At 31.0% G+C, this 23,089-nt stretch overlaps 2 protein-coding genes across 2 annotated transcripts; one reads left to right on the forward strand and one right to left on the reverse strand.

Moving 5' to 3' along the window:
• The first annotated feature begins 12,787 nt into the window (after positions 1-12,787).
• Positions 12,788-14,266, forward strand: LOC122603050 (remorin-like). Its single transcript, XM_043775667.1, has 5 exons — positions 12,788-12,867; positions 13,012-13,207; positions 13,552-13,639; positions 13,747-13,828; positions 13,908-14,266. Exons 2-5 carry the CDS (start codon positions 13,057-13,059, stop codon positions 14,106-14,108), a joined length of 522 nt encoding a protein of 173 aa, XP_043631602.1. The 5' UTR covers positions 12,788-12,867; positions 13,012-13,056; the 3' UTR covers positions 14,109-14,266.
• A 140-nt stretch (positions 14,267-14,406) lies between these two features.
• Positions 14,407-22,526, reverse strand: LOC122603039 (DEAD-box ATP-dependent RNA helicase 8-like). Its single transcript, XM_043775656.1, has 10 exons — positions 22,085-22,526; positions 21,027-21,087; positions 19,802-20,036; positions 19,345-19,583; positions 18,939-19,190; positions 18,678-18,858; positions 18,238-18,326; positions 18,087-18,160; positions 17,870-17,981; positions 14,407-14,806 (listed from the first exon to the last, which is right to left on the reverse strand). Exons 1-9 carry the CDS (start codon positions 22,408-22,410, stop codon positions 17,903-17,905), a joined length of 1,536 nt encoding a protein of 511 aa, XP_043631591.1. The 5' UTR covers positions 22,411-22,526; the 3' UTR covers positions 14,407-14,806; positions 17,870-17,902.
• Between the last annotated feature and the right edge of the window lie 563 nt (positions 22,527-23,089).

Here is a 23,089-nt window from a genome sequence, read left to right on the forward strand (position 1 = left end):
TTAAGACTGTTCTCACCGGAATGTTAACCTGTATATATATATATGTAAATATTCAGTAACAAAAACATCTTTTTGATAAATTTGGATTGTCAAGTGTTTATAAGGTCGTTCCTTATAGGAGCGTCCTCCCGTCGTTTGATGCTCCACCAAAGAAAGACGCTAATACCATTGTCGCGTCCGAAGGGTTTGTTCCAAACTTAGACGAGCGTTTGATGGTATTTGTGGGGCCCAAATTGTTTTGAGATCCGTTGCAAACCAAAAAAAAAAGATTATCATATATATATATATATATATATATTTACAGGGTGAAGAAGATTGAAGAAGAAGATAAGTTGGGCAGCCATAATATATATATATATATATATATATGGGGGATGGGAATATAAGGTTGTCGGGTATCTAAACTTAGGTGCAGAACACTCACATATTGTTTTTTTAATCCATAAAAATCATGGGGTCCCATGCATTTACTCATTAAACAATAAATAATAATATATTAGTATGTGAAGGGTTTCACACCTAAGTTTAAGTGTCGAACAATCTTATATTCCTTATATATAATTTATTTACAGTTTATCCCCTCAAGTATTAATATATGTATAAAAATTATTTTACTAGTTTTAAAATGTTTTCAGTTAAACCCTTGTAATGTTTTAGTTTCTATGTTAATGTTTTATTTATAATGAATGTAATGTTTTATTAATAAAAAGTATTTATTTATTTATTTTTTTGTAAAAGATAAGTAAAATAATAAAATAATGGAAATATAGATGAAAAATAGAGGGTTATAAGAATGGGGTGTTATTGGAGTGTTTTAGAAGAGAAAAAAAACAGATGAATAAGAAAAAAGTAAGGGAAGACATGAGTTTTATTAGATGCCTAATAGTCTACATATAAAGTAACACATCTAATGTTGCCTTAATAGTATTAAGGAAAGATGAACACACCACTATTGTAGCTAATTGACCTTAATACCTCTTTCTAAAATTAAAATATTATTTTGTTCCTTAACTAGAAGATTTTCTGTTAATTTTGCTTTTTCATTACAAACCCTTTGTAAGTTTGGTAATTGTTCCGCACCTTTGTAATGAAGGAACATAAATACCATATAAGGAATAAAAAAACTACTCGTAAATAGAAACATCTATCCATACGTTGCTTAAAATGGTGTGAGCAAGAGTAACGTTGTCAAAAACTCACGGATTGAGATCCTTTAAAGTTAAAACCCAACTTTACATGTAAAATTGGTATCCGGATCATTGGATTAAAATCAAAGGTCAAGATTCAAAAACCATATTTGAATCTTGACATTTGATTTTAATATAATGGTCAAGATATTCTCAACTTCACCTATGAAATTAAAAACAATTTTAAAAAATCTCTATCCAAAATGCAAATAATTACAACCACATAGTTGTATACTTGTATGTAAACTTGGGTGAAGATCTTTCTAAGTTGTTTTTAACTTGAAAGGTAACATTAGAATAATATTGATCATTAGATAAATATCAATGGTGAGGATTTTTAAATCATCTATAAATTTTGACCATTGATTTTAATTCAGTGGTTAAAATTTTCTCATTTTGACTAAATTTGTGTTTAATTATTTTTCTGATAACATATACAATTAAGACAATTTATTTTATGTACCAGTAATACATTTTGCTATTTTAATTCAAAAGTCTCCCCACGAATCACGTAACACATAAATTAGCATTACATTAAGGGATTTGTTAGTGACAGCTCTTAAGGTTGTTAGTAAAAACTAATTGGGTGCATTAAAATTTGTACCTTGCTGTTAGGAAAATCAGGGGGCGGTTTTTAATATATAATGTACAAGTTTTTAAGCATGTAATAAGTTGTTAGTGACAGCCCTTAGGGCTGTCATTAGCATTTTCCTTGCATTAAAACACTAGCTTTTGGCCTCTTAAGTTGTGTAATCAAATTTAAAGTTATATTGAAACAAGTTAAAGTTAATTATTATTTGTACTACAAATAGAAAAATTATCAAAACCAATAATGTTTTCTCATTAAAAAAAAATATTACAAGTCTAGTCATATTGAACCAAAAAAAAGTTTTCAGTTAAAGACTTTGTACTCTGAAGTGAATAATTAATTACCAATATATATCACAAAAATTAAAGTAATAGAGTACAACTTAAGTTATAGATCATAAATTTATAAGATATCAAATTATTCATCGACTATAAATTTTGATAAATAAATTTCTAACTCACATATAAGACAATTATGTCATGTGAAAAATTTAAATATAATATGATATGTTAGATCTTTATTACTCGTATTAAAAACTTTGTCGAACTTATTTATTCATAATATTTGCTAGATTATACTACATGCTATAATTTCAGATTGTACCATTCGAATGTCTAATAATCTTTGACATTATGTTTACCACCGGTGACCGGTCAAGAATTGCTAACCATTAATCGAGCTACATTTTAAGAACATAATAATTTATGATTCAATTCACATGTTTCTTGCGCATTTATTATCATGTGATGGTGTACCATACGTGTATTGTTTATTCACTAGCTAAGTCGTAGCATTTTGCTATTTGCTACGGAGTTAGCCTAGTGGTCAGAGGTTTTTCACAATGTTGTTCTCTCCTGGGTCTCATATTCGAATCCTGTTATATGCAAATGTGGTGAGGGATTGCTATATATACTCATCTAACACATGAGAAGCAAACCCTTTAGCGTATTGCCGAGAGTCGAATCGGCATGGACGCATCCGCGTAGGGATATTAACCATTTATCTGTGTTTTCTTTATAGAAAAAAAAAATTCGTAGCATTTATGTGGATTTTTATATTGTGATTTCCTCTATGCATTTTTGCTTCCGTTTCCGTGTACACAGTTAAGTTATAATTACGAGTAACATGTTATTACGTAAAATATTCGGAAATGTTTTTATATGTTGTAATATTTTAAACACGTATATACATTTTTTAATATTTTACTTTTTACTTTAAGTTTGACACAAAATTTAAGAGTTAAATGAGAAATTTTCTATTCAATCTTATTGATATAAATTAAGTTGTAGATATTTTTAAAAAATAAAAGTTCCAGTTTTTATTTAATTGAGTTTAAATTAAACATATTAATATTTTTCAGATAGAGAGGTCCATTTTGAATAAGTTGGGTTCAAAATAATTGTACAACTATGAAGAAATTATGCATTGTACATTGTTATATTAAATAATACTACTATTAAAAGACAAAATAACATTATTTTTGAAAAATATAAGATATACGAGTAGTATATGTTTATCTTTACTCCTTTATAAAAGAAATACCCTCTTTTTTATTTTAGGTAATTTTATTTTTGGATTACCATAATTATCCTTGGACCTTGATTTTTTATGTTTTACCCTTAATAAATTATAATTTACACTCTAAACTTTTATTGTAATAATTAATTTAAGTCTTTATGTTCTAAAAATTTATACTAATCACAATTACATCAACCTACACTACTTGACACCGCCACCGCCACCGCCACCAATAGTACAATCACCGACATCATTAGACCGTTTTCCGCACCACCCCCGCCGCATTACGCGGGTACCATGCTCGTATCGAATGATGAATTGGTGTTAGTTTCCATCTATCTCCTTTTCCTCTTTCTTTCTTTCTTTCTTTCTTCTTTTAAATTTTTTTTTTCCCATACAATACGCGTCTTAATATCCATTGGTTAGTTACTAATGTGTTTTCATACAAGTATATACCTCAAAAAAATCTAGCCTGTAAATAAAACTTTAAAAAAATATATAAATATTTATTACTTCACATATCGAAATGGATAAATAAAAGCTGTTATAATTAAACTGAATGATGATGACCTACCAATATGATTTGAGGACCACATCAGCCCATCAAGGCATCAAGTGACTACTGGATTCAAGATTATATCTTTCATTTTAAAAAAAACTAAACTGATATATTAACGATGAATGTAAATTCTTTGTTGTGTGTGCCTGTGTGGTATAAATCATTTTAATATTAATTTTATGTCAAACATGTTTAGCTTACGTATAATGATACAATAGAGTTGTGAGTCTTGGCCTACCGGAGTGGTCTACTCACATGGTTTCTACGGACCCCCAATTTGATTTAATTTTAGTGGCCATGCCAACTTACTCCATATTTTCCTTTTTGGGGTAGACTGGTTGTCAATTGGAAGTATGTTGCATTTTTATTTGATATGTTTGATAAGCTAGTCGAAATTATGGTAAGGGACATAAATAGTTGTAATATTTAAATAGCTAACAAGTTGTGTTCATAATTTATAGTTTGTGTTAAAAATTTGATGATCTTAAATCAACGATATTAATCACAATCACACTAGTAAATACAAGATGATGATTGATCATGAAAGGTATAGAAGAGAAATGGCGGAGGAATAAGAGAAAACAAGGGTAAATCGATATAAACTCATTGATCACAAGTACGTACTGCATTTTTTACCTACTAAACTAAAGAAAAGAAAAAGAATAGGGTTACTGCAATTTTTTTTTTTTGGGTTAATTAGACCTTTATATAATTTATGTAAACTGAGGGACTAAGTCAAGAGGTAAAGTAGTCTATATATATTTGTGCACAAAAGTTTGCTCTGTTTGTGCAATGGTTAATAAATCTCATGACGGATATAGTGTGGAATAATAATTTACAGTAGAACACTAGAACCTTTATAAATTAATGGCGTTAGGACCTAGATATTTTTTTAACTTAGCGATTTAGTTATTTATCGAGTGTTAATTTACAATAATTTTCTTAAGTTGAGACTGCACAAATTATTAATTTTATCGAAATATTAATTTATCGAGTATTAACTTATAGAGGTTAGACTGTATATGCATAAAAAGTACACAAAGGACACAAGACCATGATATAATCACCAGGACTTGGTTTTATGCTCTAATTGCTGCATATAAATTGAGTACAGAATAGTATACTTTGGACCATTTTAAACTATTTGATTAGTCTTTTAGTTGTGTTGAAAATAAGGGGAGAAAATGAGGAAAATGTTTGTGGGTTGAACCTAACCATTCATGCTGCAGTGTCAAAGTCATTAATCTTCTCACTTTAATCAACACCTAATTTGTCATTTATGTTGTTAGTCATTAATGTGGCTTAGAAGGTACTAATGTGAGGTTAGTGAAATCAGTCACTCAATAATGTGTGTGGTGACAGGTTAATTAACTTAATTTGGGGATTTTGGAGCAGGGCACCTATCAATAGATCAAATGTGATCGTTTGAGAATTATGCTCCTCATCCCTCTTCCGATGAAAGCTACCCTTAATCCAACACCAATTACTGTCTCTTAATTACCATTCGTCTCTAATCCAAAATTGGCTGATTTATCATTTTGTATAGCCATCGAATGGTACACAAACTGTCAGTGGAGGAGCTGTGTGGTGGCTAAGGGTGACCATAACAACCCCACAATGTTTATAAAATTCTATATTTCTAATACTATTTATGGGAATTTTATTTAGTTTTAAGATAATTAACAACCCCAGACTAGTATAATCCTAATTTTGTAGTTTAATTTTATACGAGTACTTGTTAGTGTTACTTAAACCGTTTGGCAACCCAAGAATAAAAATCCTGGCTCCGCCACTGCATACTGTATTACTTTGTGTTTGTATCATCGTCACAACGAAAGCTTTTAATATGATCATGGGTGGTTAAGAAAAAGTTATGTTGTACATGTCCATAACCGTAAAATTAATTCTTGTCTTTAACACATAAAAAAAAATGTTTTTCGAAAATTGGTACTATAAAGTTAGTGTTCATTAATAAGGAAAACATAAGAATCCACTTATTCTTACTACTGTCACAATTGATTATAGGTTTTGCCACATGACCCTCTTCATCTTCTACTATTGCTCTTGTAAAGTTAAAGGCTACATATTCTTCATTTATTAAAGATGTAGAGTTTTTCTAAAAGTTTAGACTCATGAACTATATTCTATTTAGTAATCATTGCTTAAAATTGTTTAACTTGTGTATAAACCAATAAGATGTAGAAGTTTTAGTGTTATCAAAAGATTTACTAAAGTTTTAATAAATAAATAAACAAATATATCTTTCCATCAAATTATCTATCAAACTATGCATTATAACATTCTCAAACTAAAACGCCATTATTTAATTCTTCGATGATTAGCTATAGCTATTATGTGATGTCTCACGTGGTGAAAAAGATTTAAAGGAAGAGATGATAAACTTGAAGAAGAAGAAACTCAAGAAAGAAAGAAAGAAAGCACAAGTTATGTCGGATCACGGGTAATGTTGTCCATGAAAATGGTCAGGCCCGGCCCGGTCCCTCAATCCACCACACATGCATCCTCTTTTGTCACCATGATTGAACCTTTTCGTGATATTTTTAAAATTTTTAATATTCATTTTTGGGTTGCATAATTACATACTTCAAAGACCCTTAAAACAATGCCATTAAAGCTAAATCCTTACAAGCGTATTTGATATCTGTTTGTCTAGGTATTTTGATTTTGTATTTTTGTTAACAACAAATAATTGGTTGCATTAATATTCCTATTTATTGTTAGAAAATTCAAGAAGTTGTTTAATATTTATAATCTTCTCACTTTTGATGAATGTAATACAATAGCTTTTTATTCACAACTGTTATTATCATCATTCATAAAAACCATGTATCATTTTCAAGGAAAGCAGATGTCATGGGTTCACAGATGAAGCCCAGGAGTCACATGTTTAAAACTTGTTAAAATATCTTGTGATTCCATTTGTGAAGATGATGACTTACCTGACATGAGTTCTATGCGATGTGCGTTATGCGTACTAAAAATGATACATGGGACCAGATGGTTCCCCATTTACCCTTTTTATTTTTATTTTGAAGGAATACACAATTGCTAGCGATAAGATGATGACAACAATGATAAATTTATCTTGATTAATTAATTTTAGATTTTAGTCTTAACTCTTAAGGCTAAACAAAGTGGGGCGTGTCTCCCCCACTTTTCGGCCAAATCTCGCCCGGAACATCAACCGAGAAACCGAACCGAACAAAAACCGAATCCAATGGTTTTGGTTTTCTAAAAACCGAATGGATCGATTTTAGTTTCGGTTTTAAACAAAAACCGAACCAAACCGATCCATACTCACCCCTAAGGTTCAATAACCATGTCTTTGGTTTGAATCTTACAAGCGGGTTTTTAAAAAAAATGGATTTCCTCGGCTTGTATGATGATACCCAATGGTCCATCATTCCATCAATAACCCAAAATGTAGTTAAAAAAACAATAAAGAACACTGTGATTCAATAATAATAACGGATTTTTAAGAGTGTGTTTATGACTTACTTAGTGGGTATTGACCATTGACCTTTGACTAAGTAAGTATTTTGTTTGTTAATGTTTATCAAAACCTTAAAAAAGCATCTGACTACATTTATTCTTCACCACTTTATTGAAGCCAACACCTTGTAACAGTTTTGATTTTTGAAGGACCGTTATGTCGTTATGGAGTTACCAAGACAAGTATATGTGTATTTGACCTTATAATTTACGTGACTTTCAACTATGTTATAATTCTATCAAATTGTCGTATTTGGAGTTAATAGGAATGTAGAAGATCTAATCATAAATGAATTTATTTAAGCACAAAAACGAAGTTATATGGTGATTAAAGTTGGTTATGACAACCTCACAATATTTATACGTAATATTTACTCGTAAAATATATGTATCAAAACAAATAACAAGATTGTAGATACTTTTTGATATTTGGACTGCGAGGAGTATAAAAAGAGTTAAAAAAAAAAAAAAAAAAAACTCATATGAATTACGTGACGAGATTATTCATTACCTAAACTAAAAAAATCTTTGAATTTCTTGATCCAGGTTATCAATGTATTAAAGTGAAGAAGAATAGAAGATATAGGTAGATGTGGGAGTTAATGAAAATGATTAAAAATGTCTTTATAAAAGATAGTACTCCGTATTTGTTTTGTAGGTGGCATATGGTCATGCTCCCACGATATATGTGAGCATATATTAGTTGAAAATATCGTCTTCAAAAAAGAAGCTAATCACGTGCGCCGACAGCCTGCAATACAAAACCTCTCACGTGATTAATCTTTCTGTGGAAACTTGAAGCCAACGGTTCCTCTGTTTCTTATTTGGACCAAAATTAAAAACATCTCCTTTTTATGTTTTTCTTTCTTTTCATAAAGTTGCATACATGAGATTATGATCACTCCACATAAAAATTATAAAAGATTAAATATTATGCTTAAATTTCTACAAATGGATTTAAAAGTATTTTAAGTTTAAATTGATGCAACAATATTTTTTGTTAACAGCGAGCTAAACACTTTATAGCTTAAACCCCGTCTAAGATAACTCGATGACTAAAAGTTACAGTCAGCTGGTCCAACCTAGCCGAACAGAGTCAAAACCCGTTAATTTTAGTATTTCACGATGCAGGGGAAAACGATCAACTTGACCATCTGTATTCATGCTCACCAATTAATGGTAAAAGTCAAATCCTGTTAAAATTAAGGTAAAACAATCATTCCAAAATTATCGTGTCAATCTTTTTGTAAAGGTACAGGCACAATACTAGAGTTAACCATAACTTTAATGGCTATGGTTGATACATCATTGTGTATTACAGCAACATATGTGTTAGAAAGAATGATCTAATTCTTGTTTAAAGTGTTCTTTACTTATGGTATGATTAGCATTTGTGCAAGACTAAAGGTGATAATTATTTCCTAGAAAGGACTAAAGATGTCAAGCATAGAAGACTATGGCTGTAGATGACAAGATGGACAAAGTTAAAGTTCAGGGACTCTTCCTGCCAAATGCCCATTCTTTCCATGCATAAATATCTGGTTATGAACCATTTAGGGGGTGTTTGGTTCGCAGTATAACAAGAAATTTGATTGAATTAGAATCTGAATTCCATTCCATATCATGTTTGGTTGGCAGAATGTAATTCAGATTCCGTTCCATTAGTTGTTTGGTTCACATGGAATTGGAATTGGAATCCTTCAAATTCCATCATATAATGGAATTCAAGATTCATTCACATTTTTGATGAAAAGTTTGAGATTCTATTAAAATTCAAGTTTTGTTAAAATTAAATCTTTTATAGTTATTCTTTGATTATTAAAACTATTATAATATATTTTAAAACTATATATTATTATTATTATTATTATTATTGTTAAAAAATTATTATATTTATATTACTATTATTATTAAATAATTAATATTATTGTTAATAATTACTTCATATTTGTTAAAAATTATTTAAAATTTTATAAAAATTTATTAATATTTATAAAGTTCATTACTGGTTTTCAAAAACATTATTTTATAAAAAATTTAAGAATATATATAATTTTTTTTAAAAAATATTATATAATTATTATTTTACAAAATTTTAAAAAAATTTATATATAAATTTTTAAAAGTATTGTTTTATAAAAAAATTCAATAATACATATAAATTTTCAAAAATATTACAAACATAATATTTTACAAAATAAAATTAATATTTAATTTTATAACAAAATTTTATTTTGTAAAAATTTTTAATATTGCTAATTAAAAATATATATTTTAACTTTTATTATTACTATTATAATTAATATTATAAATTCCACTCAATTCTGCTTAACCAAACATAAAAAAATATTATAAATCAATCAAATTCCAATTCCTTTGACAGATTCCAATTTCTTCAAAAAAATTCTGCGAACCAAACGCCCCCTTAGGGTTCATAACCCGTATGGCCGTATCCCTTTTTTTTGGTTTTCTCTCAATATTCATATTGTATTCTATCGTTTATTTCATATAAATTTAGATTGATTGTAATAGAACACATAACAAATAGTTGTGTGAATCTCACCTGATTAGCAATGGAGAATACTGTTAATAATAATTAGATAATCAAATCAATTTATATTAACTTGAGAATTTAGATTGATTTGATCTGGTAATCAACTTGAGAATTTATCTTGTGTTTTGGTTGATTATATTATGTTTCTGTTCAATATGAACGATTAATAATTATGTTTCTGTTCACCTGATTAGCAATGAATAATTTTTTTTTTCTTTGTGGTTATAGTTAGCCATAAAAGTTCTTTTTTTTTTTAATGGCCAAAATTCTTTAGTTGTAGTTATCAAACCATAAAGTCTTTAAGTGGTGAAAGTTCGCTATATTGATATAATACCAACTAGTGAGATACTAGAAAATAACCAATACCAAAATACAATCCATGAAACAACAAATAATACACGATCTAAATTTTCCCTGTTGATCTTAAATTCTTAATTGCCAACAAATAAAAGAAATTCACGTCATTTCACCCTCCAGGCATTAAGCCGTTAAGTATTGGTTTATTCATAAAAACTTAAAAAGCAGCATGACTAGATCAGTGGTAAACACTTTGGGATCTGGAGACAGAGGTTATGTGTCCGATCCTCATCCCAAGCAAAGGTTGGAGGGACGCACTGAGCAGTTTCTTCATTTTTTTCTTCTTCATAAAAATTTACGAAAACATGTTCATCATATATATTTTACAAAAATATGTTCAATTTAATCATTAAGTTTAACATGAAAATTGGAAAACAAAATTTTAATAACCATTTTATAAAGACTAATAAAAGCAGAGGGACTAATTTGAAGTTATATTTATATCATGTCATTTGACTGCCTTATTACATTGATGAATAAGTTGCTCGACAAAATAACTTTTTATATCTTGAATGAAACTCTTCCATTCAATGTGTGGTAGTTGTACTTGTCATACAAATCCAATATTATGGATTTTGAAAATTTGTTTTCCCTTTCAGATAAATATTTTTATACCACACATTATGTTTATAATACATTTGTTTATGGACTCGAGTGTATAATTTCATAGTTGTCAAGTCACCTCGATACATCTGAAGTTACACTTTTTGGGATATTAGACTCGGTGACTCACTATGATAAGTGATTGTTAGTTAAATATATGTCAAAGTTATTGAGTCAACATGTTCCGAGGTTTGACTTGTTCGATGTGAAGTCGAATGTCAGGATATTGCAATGACCAAATATGGATTTTGCCTATTCCCAACAACAAATTTTAATGTACATTGTTTTCAAAATATATTGATTTTCGAGAGTATAATCGACAACGAACTTTACAAGAAAGACAGTACACTAGCTCATTTTCAGCTGCAAATTTTCATGACATTAACATTGGTTAAATTGCCTTAAAAAAAAAAAACATTGGTTAAATTACTCTATTTTGTGTCATTGTGTGTATCAGTGTATGTGTGTAAATTGCCGTTCTACATGTTGGGTCATTTGATCATAAAGGCTTCGTATATGGGCTTTTTCCAACTGTCCGGGCTAACCATGTATGTACATGTTGGGTCATTTGATCTTTAATAGTTGTGTTAACTGCGATTTATATATGGGGCGTGATAAAAAAAAAATTGTGTGCATGTCTAATAAACAATACTTGTTTAATAATCACCCTTATATAAAAGTAAAAACACTTAGCATCCTGATTCTTCATCTTCATGATTAATATTTTGATTGCATTTAGATAAAGATTATCAAGATAATTAATGAGTGGATGACTTTGTAAGCAAGAATATAAAATATTAGACATGAAAACGATATGATGTATGAGAAAAGTAAAACTAGACACATGTAGCGTCTTACGAGCTATGAAATATTAAAAATATGAAGTATATCAACATCCATTGAATATCTACCCATAAACTAAAATAGGATTGAAATATTTTTTAAATAACACGTGGCGTAATCTTTTATCGATAAGTTTTATTTTAATTTATTTATTTTAATTAGTTTTTTAAAATTCTATATAGATTCAATTTTTTTATTACACTTAGAATTAAATTCTAACTCTTTACTTATTAATACAAATAACATTATAACCTTATTTGATTGATTGTTTTCTTATTGATAAATTATCTCTTTTTCTTTTTCAATTCTTCAACTCCTATTAATTATAATAAATTATTAACATGAAAACTTCAAAAATTTGAGTTTACGATCCGAAATCACATAGTTATTTGTTGTCATTCACTATGCTTACAAGTTTCGATTTTGATGTGATTTTAAAAATTTAAGGTAAATCCAAAACTCTAACTAAAGATATATTTTATTTATCATTACTGTTTATTATAATTTAGTTTCGATCACCGGTTTACTTTAACCACAATTTATTTCATACTCACGAATCATGTATGAGGCATATTCGAATTTTTTTATGATACAGTCTATATAACTACCGTACATCGTACGGGTATTAGTACTAGTATAATATATTTTGGTAAATAACCATGAGCTAAGAAAGTAAAAGTAACACGGAAGTGATCGAAAACAGTTGAGATACTTTCACTTTCTTTGACATTTTTATCATCTAGATAAACAAAAAAGTTGGATAATAATTTCGGACTAGACATAACCGGCTTTTCAGAAGTGTATTCTCGATAATTGGTCATAAGAATTATGTGAACTAAATATATGTTTTATTTTGTACAAAACATGCATTTAAAAAAAAAAAAAATGAAACATGCATGTTTGACTACTTTATTTTATTGATCCCTAATAACAAATAGGACATAAATAACCGACTTCTACAAAAATAAATGGTGTGAAATATAGCAACATATATGTATCTGACTACTATATTTGTTTAGCCATATTAAGAAGCAAATTATTTGTTTAGTCATCACTATAAATTTAAGATATTCAGTAACAGCCAGATATGTTCCAAGTGGTTCGGAAATGGGAAATAAAACATTGTAATCTTCGAACTTAGTAGGTAACGTTCCAACCGATTGTGATCTTTATGTATCATCCATCTTTAGCATCACCCACTTCCTATTTTACCAACCTAACCTACCCACATACCTTCCTCTCTTTCTTTTTCTCACAATCTTTTGAAACCCTTTTGACTGTTTTCTAGGTATCCGGATAACAAAAAAAAGTGTGATCAAAGAGGTATTGAAACATGGGGGAAGAAAAAGAAGAAACCAAGAACGAAGTACCTTTGGAAACCGAATTGAAATCAACTCATATATCAACACCACCCCCGGAGCCAAAATCAAGTTCGGTTGCAACACCACCATCAGAGAAAGCACCACCACCTCCTGTCAGCGACGGTAAGTTTTCTGCTGCTCTTTCGTGCACAAGATAGTGAGATGATCAATATAATTCAGACGCAAATAAAACTCATCACCCGCCTCCTAGCAGGTGGCGATTACGCACCTCATCATCTCATAATCTATGATTGATTTATCTCTCACAAACACATCAGCAAAAAATAATGGCTTTTTTGTACATGCATCTGCCTTTGGATGATCGTTTTTGAGATGTCTAAAAGTTTTTAAACATGTCCGAGAAATACACTGTTAACATATACATGCATACATAAGCTCTGACTATCATGTGAGAAACTTATAATATATACTGTAATTGTTTTTGGATGTTGCAATTTCGACGTTAGATGCTGCACTTGATATGATCGTCACAGAAAAGAAACTGGCACTGATCAAAGCCTGGGAAGAGAACGAAAAGACTAAGGCTGACAACAAGTATTTATTTTCACCTTCTTCAAAATTATACTAATATACTCTATACATGGTATACATATTCTGTACACCTTTCAGTAATCGCATACACATGCATGACGTGTGTGCAGGGCCTATACAAAAATGTCAGCAATCGAAGCATGGGAGAACACTAAACGAGCAGAAATAGAAGCAGACCTCAGGAAGATTGAGGTGCACATTTGCCTTTCTGCCCTATAACATTAATAATACATTGTAAAAACAGTAACTTACAAATATGTAAATGGAACAGGAAGACATTGAGATTGAGAAGGGAAAACAGAGGGAAAAGACGAAGAACAAAATGGCGGCCATCCACAAGGAAGCGGAAGAAAAACGAGCTGTAGTAATAGCCAAAAGGGGCCAAGATATCATTAAGGCGGAAGAGGCAGCTGCAAAGTTCCAGGCTACAGGAACTTTGCCAACCAAACTGTTTAAATGCTTCGGCTACTGATTAGCAGCTTCAAAAGACACATTAATGGTCTCAAACATATCATAAAGAATATAATGGCAACCCTTATGTCATTGAATTATAAATTTATATCTTGTAATCATTTGTTGATTTTAGAGTGTTCATTTCTCGTTCAACAAACCTGAGGTTTGTATAATATATATCAAATATAGTGTGTTTACTTATGACTAGATTCATACATACTAGGAGAACCTGAAGAAGCATCAAATGAATTCCACTATATAACAACAGGCACAGAGAAAATATCAGCATAAAAAACGACAGTGTAAAACACAAATACTGAGCAAGGAAAAAGAAACTTCAAATTGATATCCAAAATTAATCTAAAAAATGCTCAGAAGGTATTTCAGTTCTCTAAATCTTGATACTATTTTTTTTCTCTTTTTTTTTTTTTTGCCTTTTTTTTTTTTTTTTTCTTTTAAGGATATGAAGAACAGACTACATGCTAATATGCTATTCACTCACATTCAGCTACATACAGAGCTAGCATATAACAGATTCTAACTAAAAAAGAGAAGTATAGAAATTAAAAAAGATTCTAACATATTGTCTGTCATTTTGCCTTGAACCACTGTTATCCTTCTACTTTCTCTATCCCACAATCCATGTATCAACTCCTGCTTTCTCAACGTTGATTTCAGGTTTCAGAACGCACAAAGATTTTAAATCTGCAGGGTACACTGAAATAACAAAGTATATTTAGACTTGCTCAAGAATGGAGTCCCGAGACTCAAGAAAAATGACAGGCTTCAACATCAAAACAATAAGAAAATACCAAAGTATAATAACAAGATTCCTCTTAAGTAATAGAATTGCCAATGTAGATAAATTGTTGTAGAAATTAGTAAATCTTTTAACTTAATGTATGCTTTGTCTGATCAATGTTATCTAATATAGAATACAAATTAGTTACTTTTTCTTCCACTTGTAAATTTTGGTATGTACAGTTTTACCAAGTCTTTCAATACTTGAGATTTTATTCCTGTCCTTCTTTCAATGACTTTCAGCGATTCTCTCTTAACTTTATACAACCTTCATTGCTGCAAACTTGTACTTATAGTTGGTCACCAACCTTCCTACCTGACTTCTATCAACCATCCCCATCCCTACTCTTGATCTCATTATCTCAACCAAAACAAAAACATCTCAAACCACCCAATATCTTCTAAATGCAGAATAGCCAACTATAAACTTAAAAAAAAGACTATCTCAAATGATCCAAATGAATCTGCAACAGTCTTGAAGGTAAAGAATTATGTTTTGAGATTTCTATGATTAGCAGAACCTCTATGTTAATGGTAACATAGAATTTAATGTTAACGAACTGCAACTATAAAGTTTTGATCCTATGAAGGGCAATGGAGATCGCAAGCACAAAATACAGAACCTATAAGTGAAGAAAGTTTAGATTTTAATGGTAACAAAACTGAAACTGAAAAGTTTTCCAGGACACCAAGAAAAGCTGTTGAAAAGTGTAGATGACTTTCAAGTAAATCTTACATTCCTATTACATGATTGTCTCGTAAAACATTGAACATAAATCCCGCCTTGTCAATCATAGAGTTTATGCTACTCACCACATGACGTTGGTAAGCCAACTATTCCACACCCATATAGTAAACCATAATGAAAAACCTTGCAGGTTTTTCAAATTGTTGTAACATTAAAAAGTATTTATTTAGGAAATCATGTTTCTAAGTACAAAGAACATTGCTTAATCCAATATTACTTGATGCTTTTTTTAACCAACTTAGAGGAAACTGCAAAACTTTAGGACGGCCAATGCTAGAGACTATTGCGTGACATCACCTATGAATTGTGGTTCAGTATATGTAATATAGCACAACGAAATGCAGTAGTTGAGAGGATAACAGACATCTCTTCAATACCAATTGAAACTTAATTATAACGCCACATACTTGATCGATAGGCTTCCTTTACGAGTGCTAGACAACCTAAATATTTTATCTTCCAAATAAACCATCACACATTCAGTAACCAAATTCCGTTGGGCGTTGAGTCATCATACTATCAAGTCACTAGGCTATGAAAATGGTTATGTAGAGTCACAAACACTTTCTCATGTGCGTCCAAGAAGAAAACATTTCCGCAATGACAAGTTCAAAATTTCAAAATCCAAATTGGGGAATGGATAGTAAGAATCTGTATTTACGCCATGCACACCAGTTGAACTATTCATGAATCCATCAAACAACCTTAATCCACACATCGCTGTTAAAAAAGGGACAAAAGATTGGACACAAAAAATCCTCTTGTGCACTATCATATTATGTCTATCTTAAAAACAAGACAATGCCACGAAAAATTCATGAGTCTAAAAACAAAAGCTATGTCTGATAGTCCTTCAGTGTCACTAGGGAGGTGATGAATGAGCCAAATGTAAAGTATATTGTAGATTGCAAATCACACATAAGTACATGCAGATGGGTCTCTTAAAAGATACAAGAAAAGGTTAGCAGCAAAAGGAGACAAAAAAAAGAGTGGATTACAAGAAGATTTTTCCTGTTGCAAAGATGAACAGACATCCAATTTGTCATTGTTAGCAGCTCACATTAACTAGCAATTACTTCCAACTTAAACATTCCCTCTTTATGGAGTGCTAGACAACAGAGTTTACAAGAACATCCCACAAGGGTTTTCAAAAGAGATGCAAAAAATGAAATATGCAACGAAAGAAAGGTTATGTATGTGTCAAAACAACCTTGCTCCAATTCCACTATGTTCACTTAAAAAATAACAAGTATAACAGGTGGACTTATGCAAGACCCAAAAGAACCTCAATTTCAAGTTGCAAGTAGAATACTATATTACTCGAAAGACAGCTAGGGAGAAAAGATTTTCTTTTAAGAGAGAGAACTCTTACTCAGACCTATAATGCTACAGATTATGCAGTTTCTCTAGTGAATCGTGATAGGACTGATATTTAGCCAACCATAATGCCCAACACAGAAGCTTAATTGGGTTTCACTCTAAAACCAACGGATGCTAGTAACAGAATGAGAGTCAGTGAGTCACCCATAGACTTATATACTGGTATTTATTCTGACATCTTCCATGTGGGATTGGGTTTTCACCCAACAATCCTCCTCTCAAACCCAAGTCCAAGGAATCAGTTTTCCACTTAACAGTCAGGTATGGGTACTATACTTTCCTTAGAAATAAGCTGGTCCATTGGGGAAGTTAAAACAGATTGTTGGGGCACGTTCATTAGAAATTTAGAATAATCAAAATTAAGGATAGTGCACAAGATGTAAGTTCTACTTTGTAAGAATCTTTTAGATGTTTTAAAAATGAACTAGAAGACCCTATAAAGCTTTACTGTGACAGTAACTCAGCTATCAGTCTATCACTATCATCACAATTCAATACAACTATATAGGACAAAAAACATAGATATAGAATTAAAACATGATTCTGTTATCGTGATCTTGTAGAAAAGTTTAATACAAAGGACATCTATTTCTCAGCTTAGGGGAGAGATATGTTTGAAAAAATATAAACCGCTAATGGTATCAGGAAGTAAAGATCTATCTCATCAATTCACTTTGATTTATGAGATACATCAGTTTCTTTTCCTTCACGTGTAACTAAATCTTATATACAAAGGTTGCATGTTTGACCCTTTCCCCAATCTGTGCATCTTGCCATCTCTACTAAGCTATGAAGTAGATAAATCAAGGTGCTTTAAATCCAAATTACCACATATTGCAAGAAATTCTTACCATCATTGACCATTGTAAAGCATATGTTATGGATCACTGACAATAAATGGCCTGATCAATTTGGGGAGGAATTTGTCTTATCTCAGTTCCAAGCTCCTGCTCAATCCTATACCTACAGGAAAGCACAATATACATCAGCTTTAGTAAGTATGCTTATAGGGCAGCAAGGTATACCATGACCTAGCAGTATAGCACATAGAAATACGACAGTACATACAAGTTAAAACGGTCTTCATAAGTAATCAAATTCACAGCTAACCCCAGATGACCAAATCTTCCAGAACGACCCACCTAAAATCAGAAGCCAATATCTCAGTTTAGAAGATCACCATAAAGAGTTATATTTTAAATTTAAGAAAATGACTTACCCTGTGTAAATAGGTCTCGGCATTCCTAGGAAAATCAAAATTGATAACAACATTGACTGCTTGGATATCTATACCTCTTGTAAATAGATCTGTAAAGGCAAACCAAATTGAGTATTAAATCATTGATCAGGTACTTGTCATTTCATTAATGTAGTAATAGCATTAAGGGGGTGTTTGGGAATGCGTTTTGAAGTGATTATCTGATTATTACGTTTGTAAAACGCAAATAATTTAAAAAAGTGTTTGTGTGAAAAAAGTGATTATATGCTATGAAAACGCAGTTTTGAAGAAGCATGTACCTACCTGCTTTTTCAAAACGCAGTTTTGAAAACGCATAATCTATTTTGAAAACGCATAATCTGTTTTGTAATCACAATAACAAACACCCCCTAAATATGCAATAGCATGCAACACTGCGAAGTAGTGTAGTGGAGTAATACCGGTACAAACAAGATTTCTACATGCACCATTGCGGAAGTCATGGAACACTCTATTGCGGTGATCTTGCAACATTTTAGCATGAATATAAAAGCAAGAATAGCCCAACTCAGTAATCTTTTTGGCTAATAGTTCTACACGGTTCACAGAGTTGCAGAAAATAATTGACTGGTTGATTTGCAACTGTAAATAAGACATAAAACAAATCAAAAGCTGTAGACAACAATATATTGCAGAGAAAACTGTTCTAGTTATGACCAAACCTTTGAGAAGAGAGTGTTGAGGCAGTGAACTTTCTGTCTTTCTTCAACAAAAGCATAAAACTGGGTGATACCTTTAAGAGTAAGCTCATCCATTAGATTAACAACATACGGTTTTCTTAGGTATCTATCTTTGAAATCTTTGACAGTAACAGGAAATGTGGCCGAAAACATTAATATTTGCCGGTTCTCGGGAAGAAAACTGATAAGATGCTCAACAGAAGGCTGAAACTCTGGGGACAACAGCTTGTCAGCCTGAGTATAAAAAGAAAAAAAGTTAGATTCAATCTTAGGCGACTCACAAATGGATCAGAATAAGTTATTTGATTATCACACGTTCAATCTATTGATTATCACACGTTCAATATATTGTCAGCGGGATATGGGATGAAACTGCTATAGAAGATACCTCATCCATCACCAGCATTGTGCACTCATTAAGACGACAAATTCCTTTCTTTGTTAGATCAAGAATTCTTCCAGGAGTACCAACGAGCAAATGGACAGGTTGGTATAAGCGCATGATATCATCCTTCAAACTTGTTCCTCCAGTGGTGACCATTACTTGAATTTGCAAATGCTTACCAAGTTCCTTGCAAACTTGTGATGTCTGAAGAGCCAGTTCTCTAGTTGGAACTAGTATCACAACTGCAATAGATTATTGACAACACTAGTCAGCTATAGAATTCATATGTTTGAGCACCCTATTCTCTCAAGAGTACAAAAGCTTAAACCAATATGTTTACTGAACAAGTGAACATATAATACTACATCATCTGCAAGGATGGCTTACTGAACATATAATACCAAATCATCTGCAAGAATGGCATACATGTATCCATTATCATATGTAGATAAATAGTAACCTTGGATGACATTGTTATCTGTATCGAGTTTTTCAAGTGCTGGTATGCAAAACGCTGCTGTCTTCCCGGTTCCATTTTTTGCTCTAGCAAGAATATCACTACCAGTCAAAGCAATAGGAATACTCTCCTCTTGTATGGGAGAAGGCCTTTCAAAACCTTTTTCATAGATTCCCATAAGTAGCTCTCTTTTTAAAAAGTAGTCCTCGAATTCATTTCCTTTGGTAGCTGTAACATCCTGTATAGCAAACATTTATTAAAAAGAAGATACTTCCTTCCAAGTATAAATATACAGTGATCAGATATTCACAATTATCAGTTTTTTGAACAGCAAGCCAGCAAAATTATGACTGGGCGACCGGCTGGACTGAACCTCAAGCAACTCCTTTGAAGTGCTTCATTTCCAGTTATTTAACCACCCTTCAATGATTTTTCATTATTATTATCACCATTATTAATTAATTTATTATTAAGGCTACTATTATTATTGACATTGTTATTGTTATATCTTAATGGTTCGCTCTATTTATTAAGCTGGTATTATTATCATTATTATTACAGTATTACTATTACTGTATTTTTATAGTTTGCTGTTGGTTCTTACTATCGTCGTGTGACTGTTTTTAGTCCAACAAGATTCCCATTTGACAATAAATATATTTGACAACAAAAAGATGACAGAGAGAAGTAAAACAAGATATTTTAAAAGTTACAACATAGCAAGAGAGCTTATATTACTCCAGGTTAATCTAAGATCCCAGTATATTGTTATTCTGAGAGATGAATGAATGCAATAGTGTCTTATAACTTAAACAATGCTACATCGATTGACTTAAAGTTCCCTTAATAGTGAAAGAGTAAAGTGGTAATAGCATAGAACTGCAACTATATCCTAACTGCTCAAAGAATGGGGAAAAAAGCTCATCTATATGAAAGCATAGAATAAAAAAATTGTTCTCAGCCTCAATAAGAATAGACTGTCACTAATCCAGAGCAAGTAACTTCTATGTAAAGAATCAAGATTGTAGCTTTGTAACGATGATTTCCATTTTGGATGCAGGATATATATTAACACTTCCTATGTACAAGACAATAGCATAATAATGGCTATAAATGATAAAATCTGCTACTTAAAATATACATAAGTTTTCAGATAGTAAAAGGTAATAAAACACAACGCTAAAAGATTAAGCATCATTAGTGTAAGCGTCAACTGATACATGCATACCTCAGTCTTGAAACGGCTATCAGCTGCAGGTATGTTCAGTTGTGCCTTCCAGTCCTGAGAGCTAAACCCATAGAAATGACAGATATTTGAATTCAGGGCCCGTTTACATATAGGTGTAAATTACATATGGAAAACAAATGTACAACAACACATTTTAATGAACCAAACAAAGTAAAGGAAACAACAAATCAACCAAAACTTCGCAAGCAAAAAGAAAAAAGAGAAAATCTCACATACCAAAAGGCTGCCGAGTTTTAATAAAAGAAAAACTTGGAAATTGTAGATACGGCAAAAGAAAACCTTAGGTCAAAGGTAAAAACAAATGATAAAGGAAACTTTGGTAACAGACTTCGAACATATTAAACTATGGCATTTATACACACATCTCTTGGCATTTTGAACAAACAAACAAAAAAAGAAGATAATTGTACTTGCTCGCCTGCTGACGACCAAAAAAAAACAACCATTCCTTGCCTACGTATTTCCTCTTTCTTTCTAACTTCTCTATAATGACACATATAGAGAGCACGTGGCCCTTGAAACTCTTAAATACAACATTACATCAAAGTTTCAATTATCCAGCTTTCTCAACTACATTATCATTTATCAAAAAGATAATAAACGTATACATACATATAGTATAAACACACAAACACATATATATATTACCCACCGACGACAACATTCATTACAAGATTGGAAAAAAAATAAAAAATAAAAACACATTGCCTTCATATGTACATATCTCCGCTTTCTCTACAATAACACATCTATACACGCATTTTACTCGAAATTCCAAAATAAAACTGTCACATACGAGTAATATTTGCAAACATCCAGTTCTCTCAAGTAAGTTATCATGATAAACACACACACACACAAATATATATATATATATATATACACACATATTATAGTATCAATGTATCATGATAACACCGTAAAACCTAATGATAAATATAACAAGAAGTCAAGAATTCGACTAATTTAAAGCATTGCAGTTTCAAGAACAGAATGTATATATACATATAAACGTGTATATATATATATAAACAGACCTTGAATCGACGGTAGTAGTGTTTTCTGACTGAACAGTTTTCTCAACTTCAAAATTAGTATTATTATTATTAGAAGAAGAAGAACCAGTAGGATTATTATTATTAGTATTATTATTAGGGTTTAATCTTAGCCACTGTTGCTTCTGCTGCTGATTATATTGTTGTTGTGACTGTTGATTTTGGTAATTAGGGTTTCTAGGTTGATTTTGGTAATTAGGGTTTGTTTGATAATTGCCACCGCTGCCGCCGTAATATCCTCCGCCGCCACGGCCGTTACCGATACCGGGAGGATACCGGCGGTTGTTGTTATTGTTGTTGTTGTTCATCGGCAAGATGACGGTTAATTGCGAAGTTATGGTTTTCCAGAGATGAGAGTTTGAATGCTTGTTTGATTGTGTGCGTGTGTGTGTTTTTTCAGATCGAGAGTGGGTGCGTTTTAGTGAGTGTGGAGTGGAAACAAAACCAAAACTAATTGTTTTATCTAACTTTTTATAATTATTTTAGAATATTTTTTAAAAAAAAATTTAGTTGGGATTGACACATATCTTAGACAAAGTTGATCATGACTTATTACAAATAGAAATACAAAAGTTTGTCATTAGTCATTACTTAGGATCGAACATACCTTAGATAAAACCGAAAATGTCAATGGCCAGATTGGTTAGTCAATGGTCATCCTTGGCTTATAGAGTAATATTTGGATTTTTTTATCGTTACGTTTTGTTACTTTATTAATACTAATACTCGTGCGTGTTGCACGGTTGGACTTATAGTTATTTATAATTATATATTTTAATGGTTGTAATAACAGCGCATAAAAAACTTTATTTGATATATAATATAACAGTTTGATACAATATATGTCATGCAATACGAAATTTGTTAATGATAATGTGGTATGTCTCAAAACTAATAAAGAAACTTCATATTTATTATACATAACGCTATTTTAATCCTATATGTAAAAATAAAAAGAATACAAAAGCAAGTGTGGTGATAATAATC

This window comes from Erigeron canadensis, chromosome 1, assembly GCF_010389155.1.
Source record: "Erigeron canadensis isolate Cc75 chromosome 1, C_canadensis_v1, whole genome shotgun sequence".
NCBI classification, from domain to species: Eukaryota; Viridiplantae; Streptophyta; class Magnoliopsida; order Asterales; family Asteraceae; genus Erigeron; species Erigeron canadensis.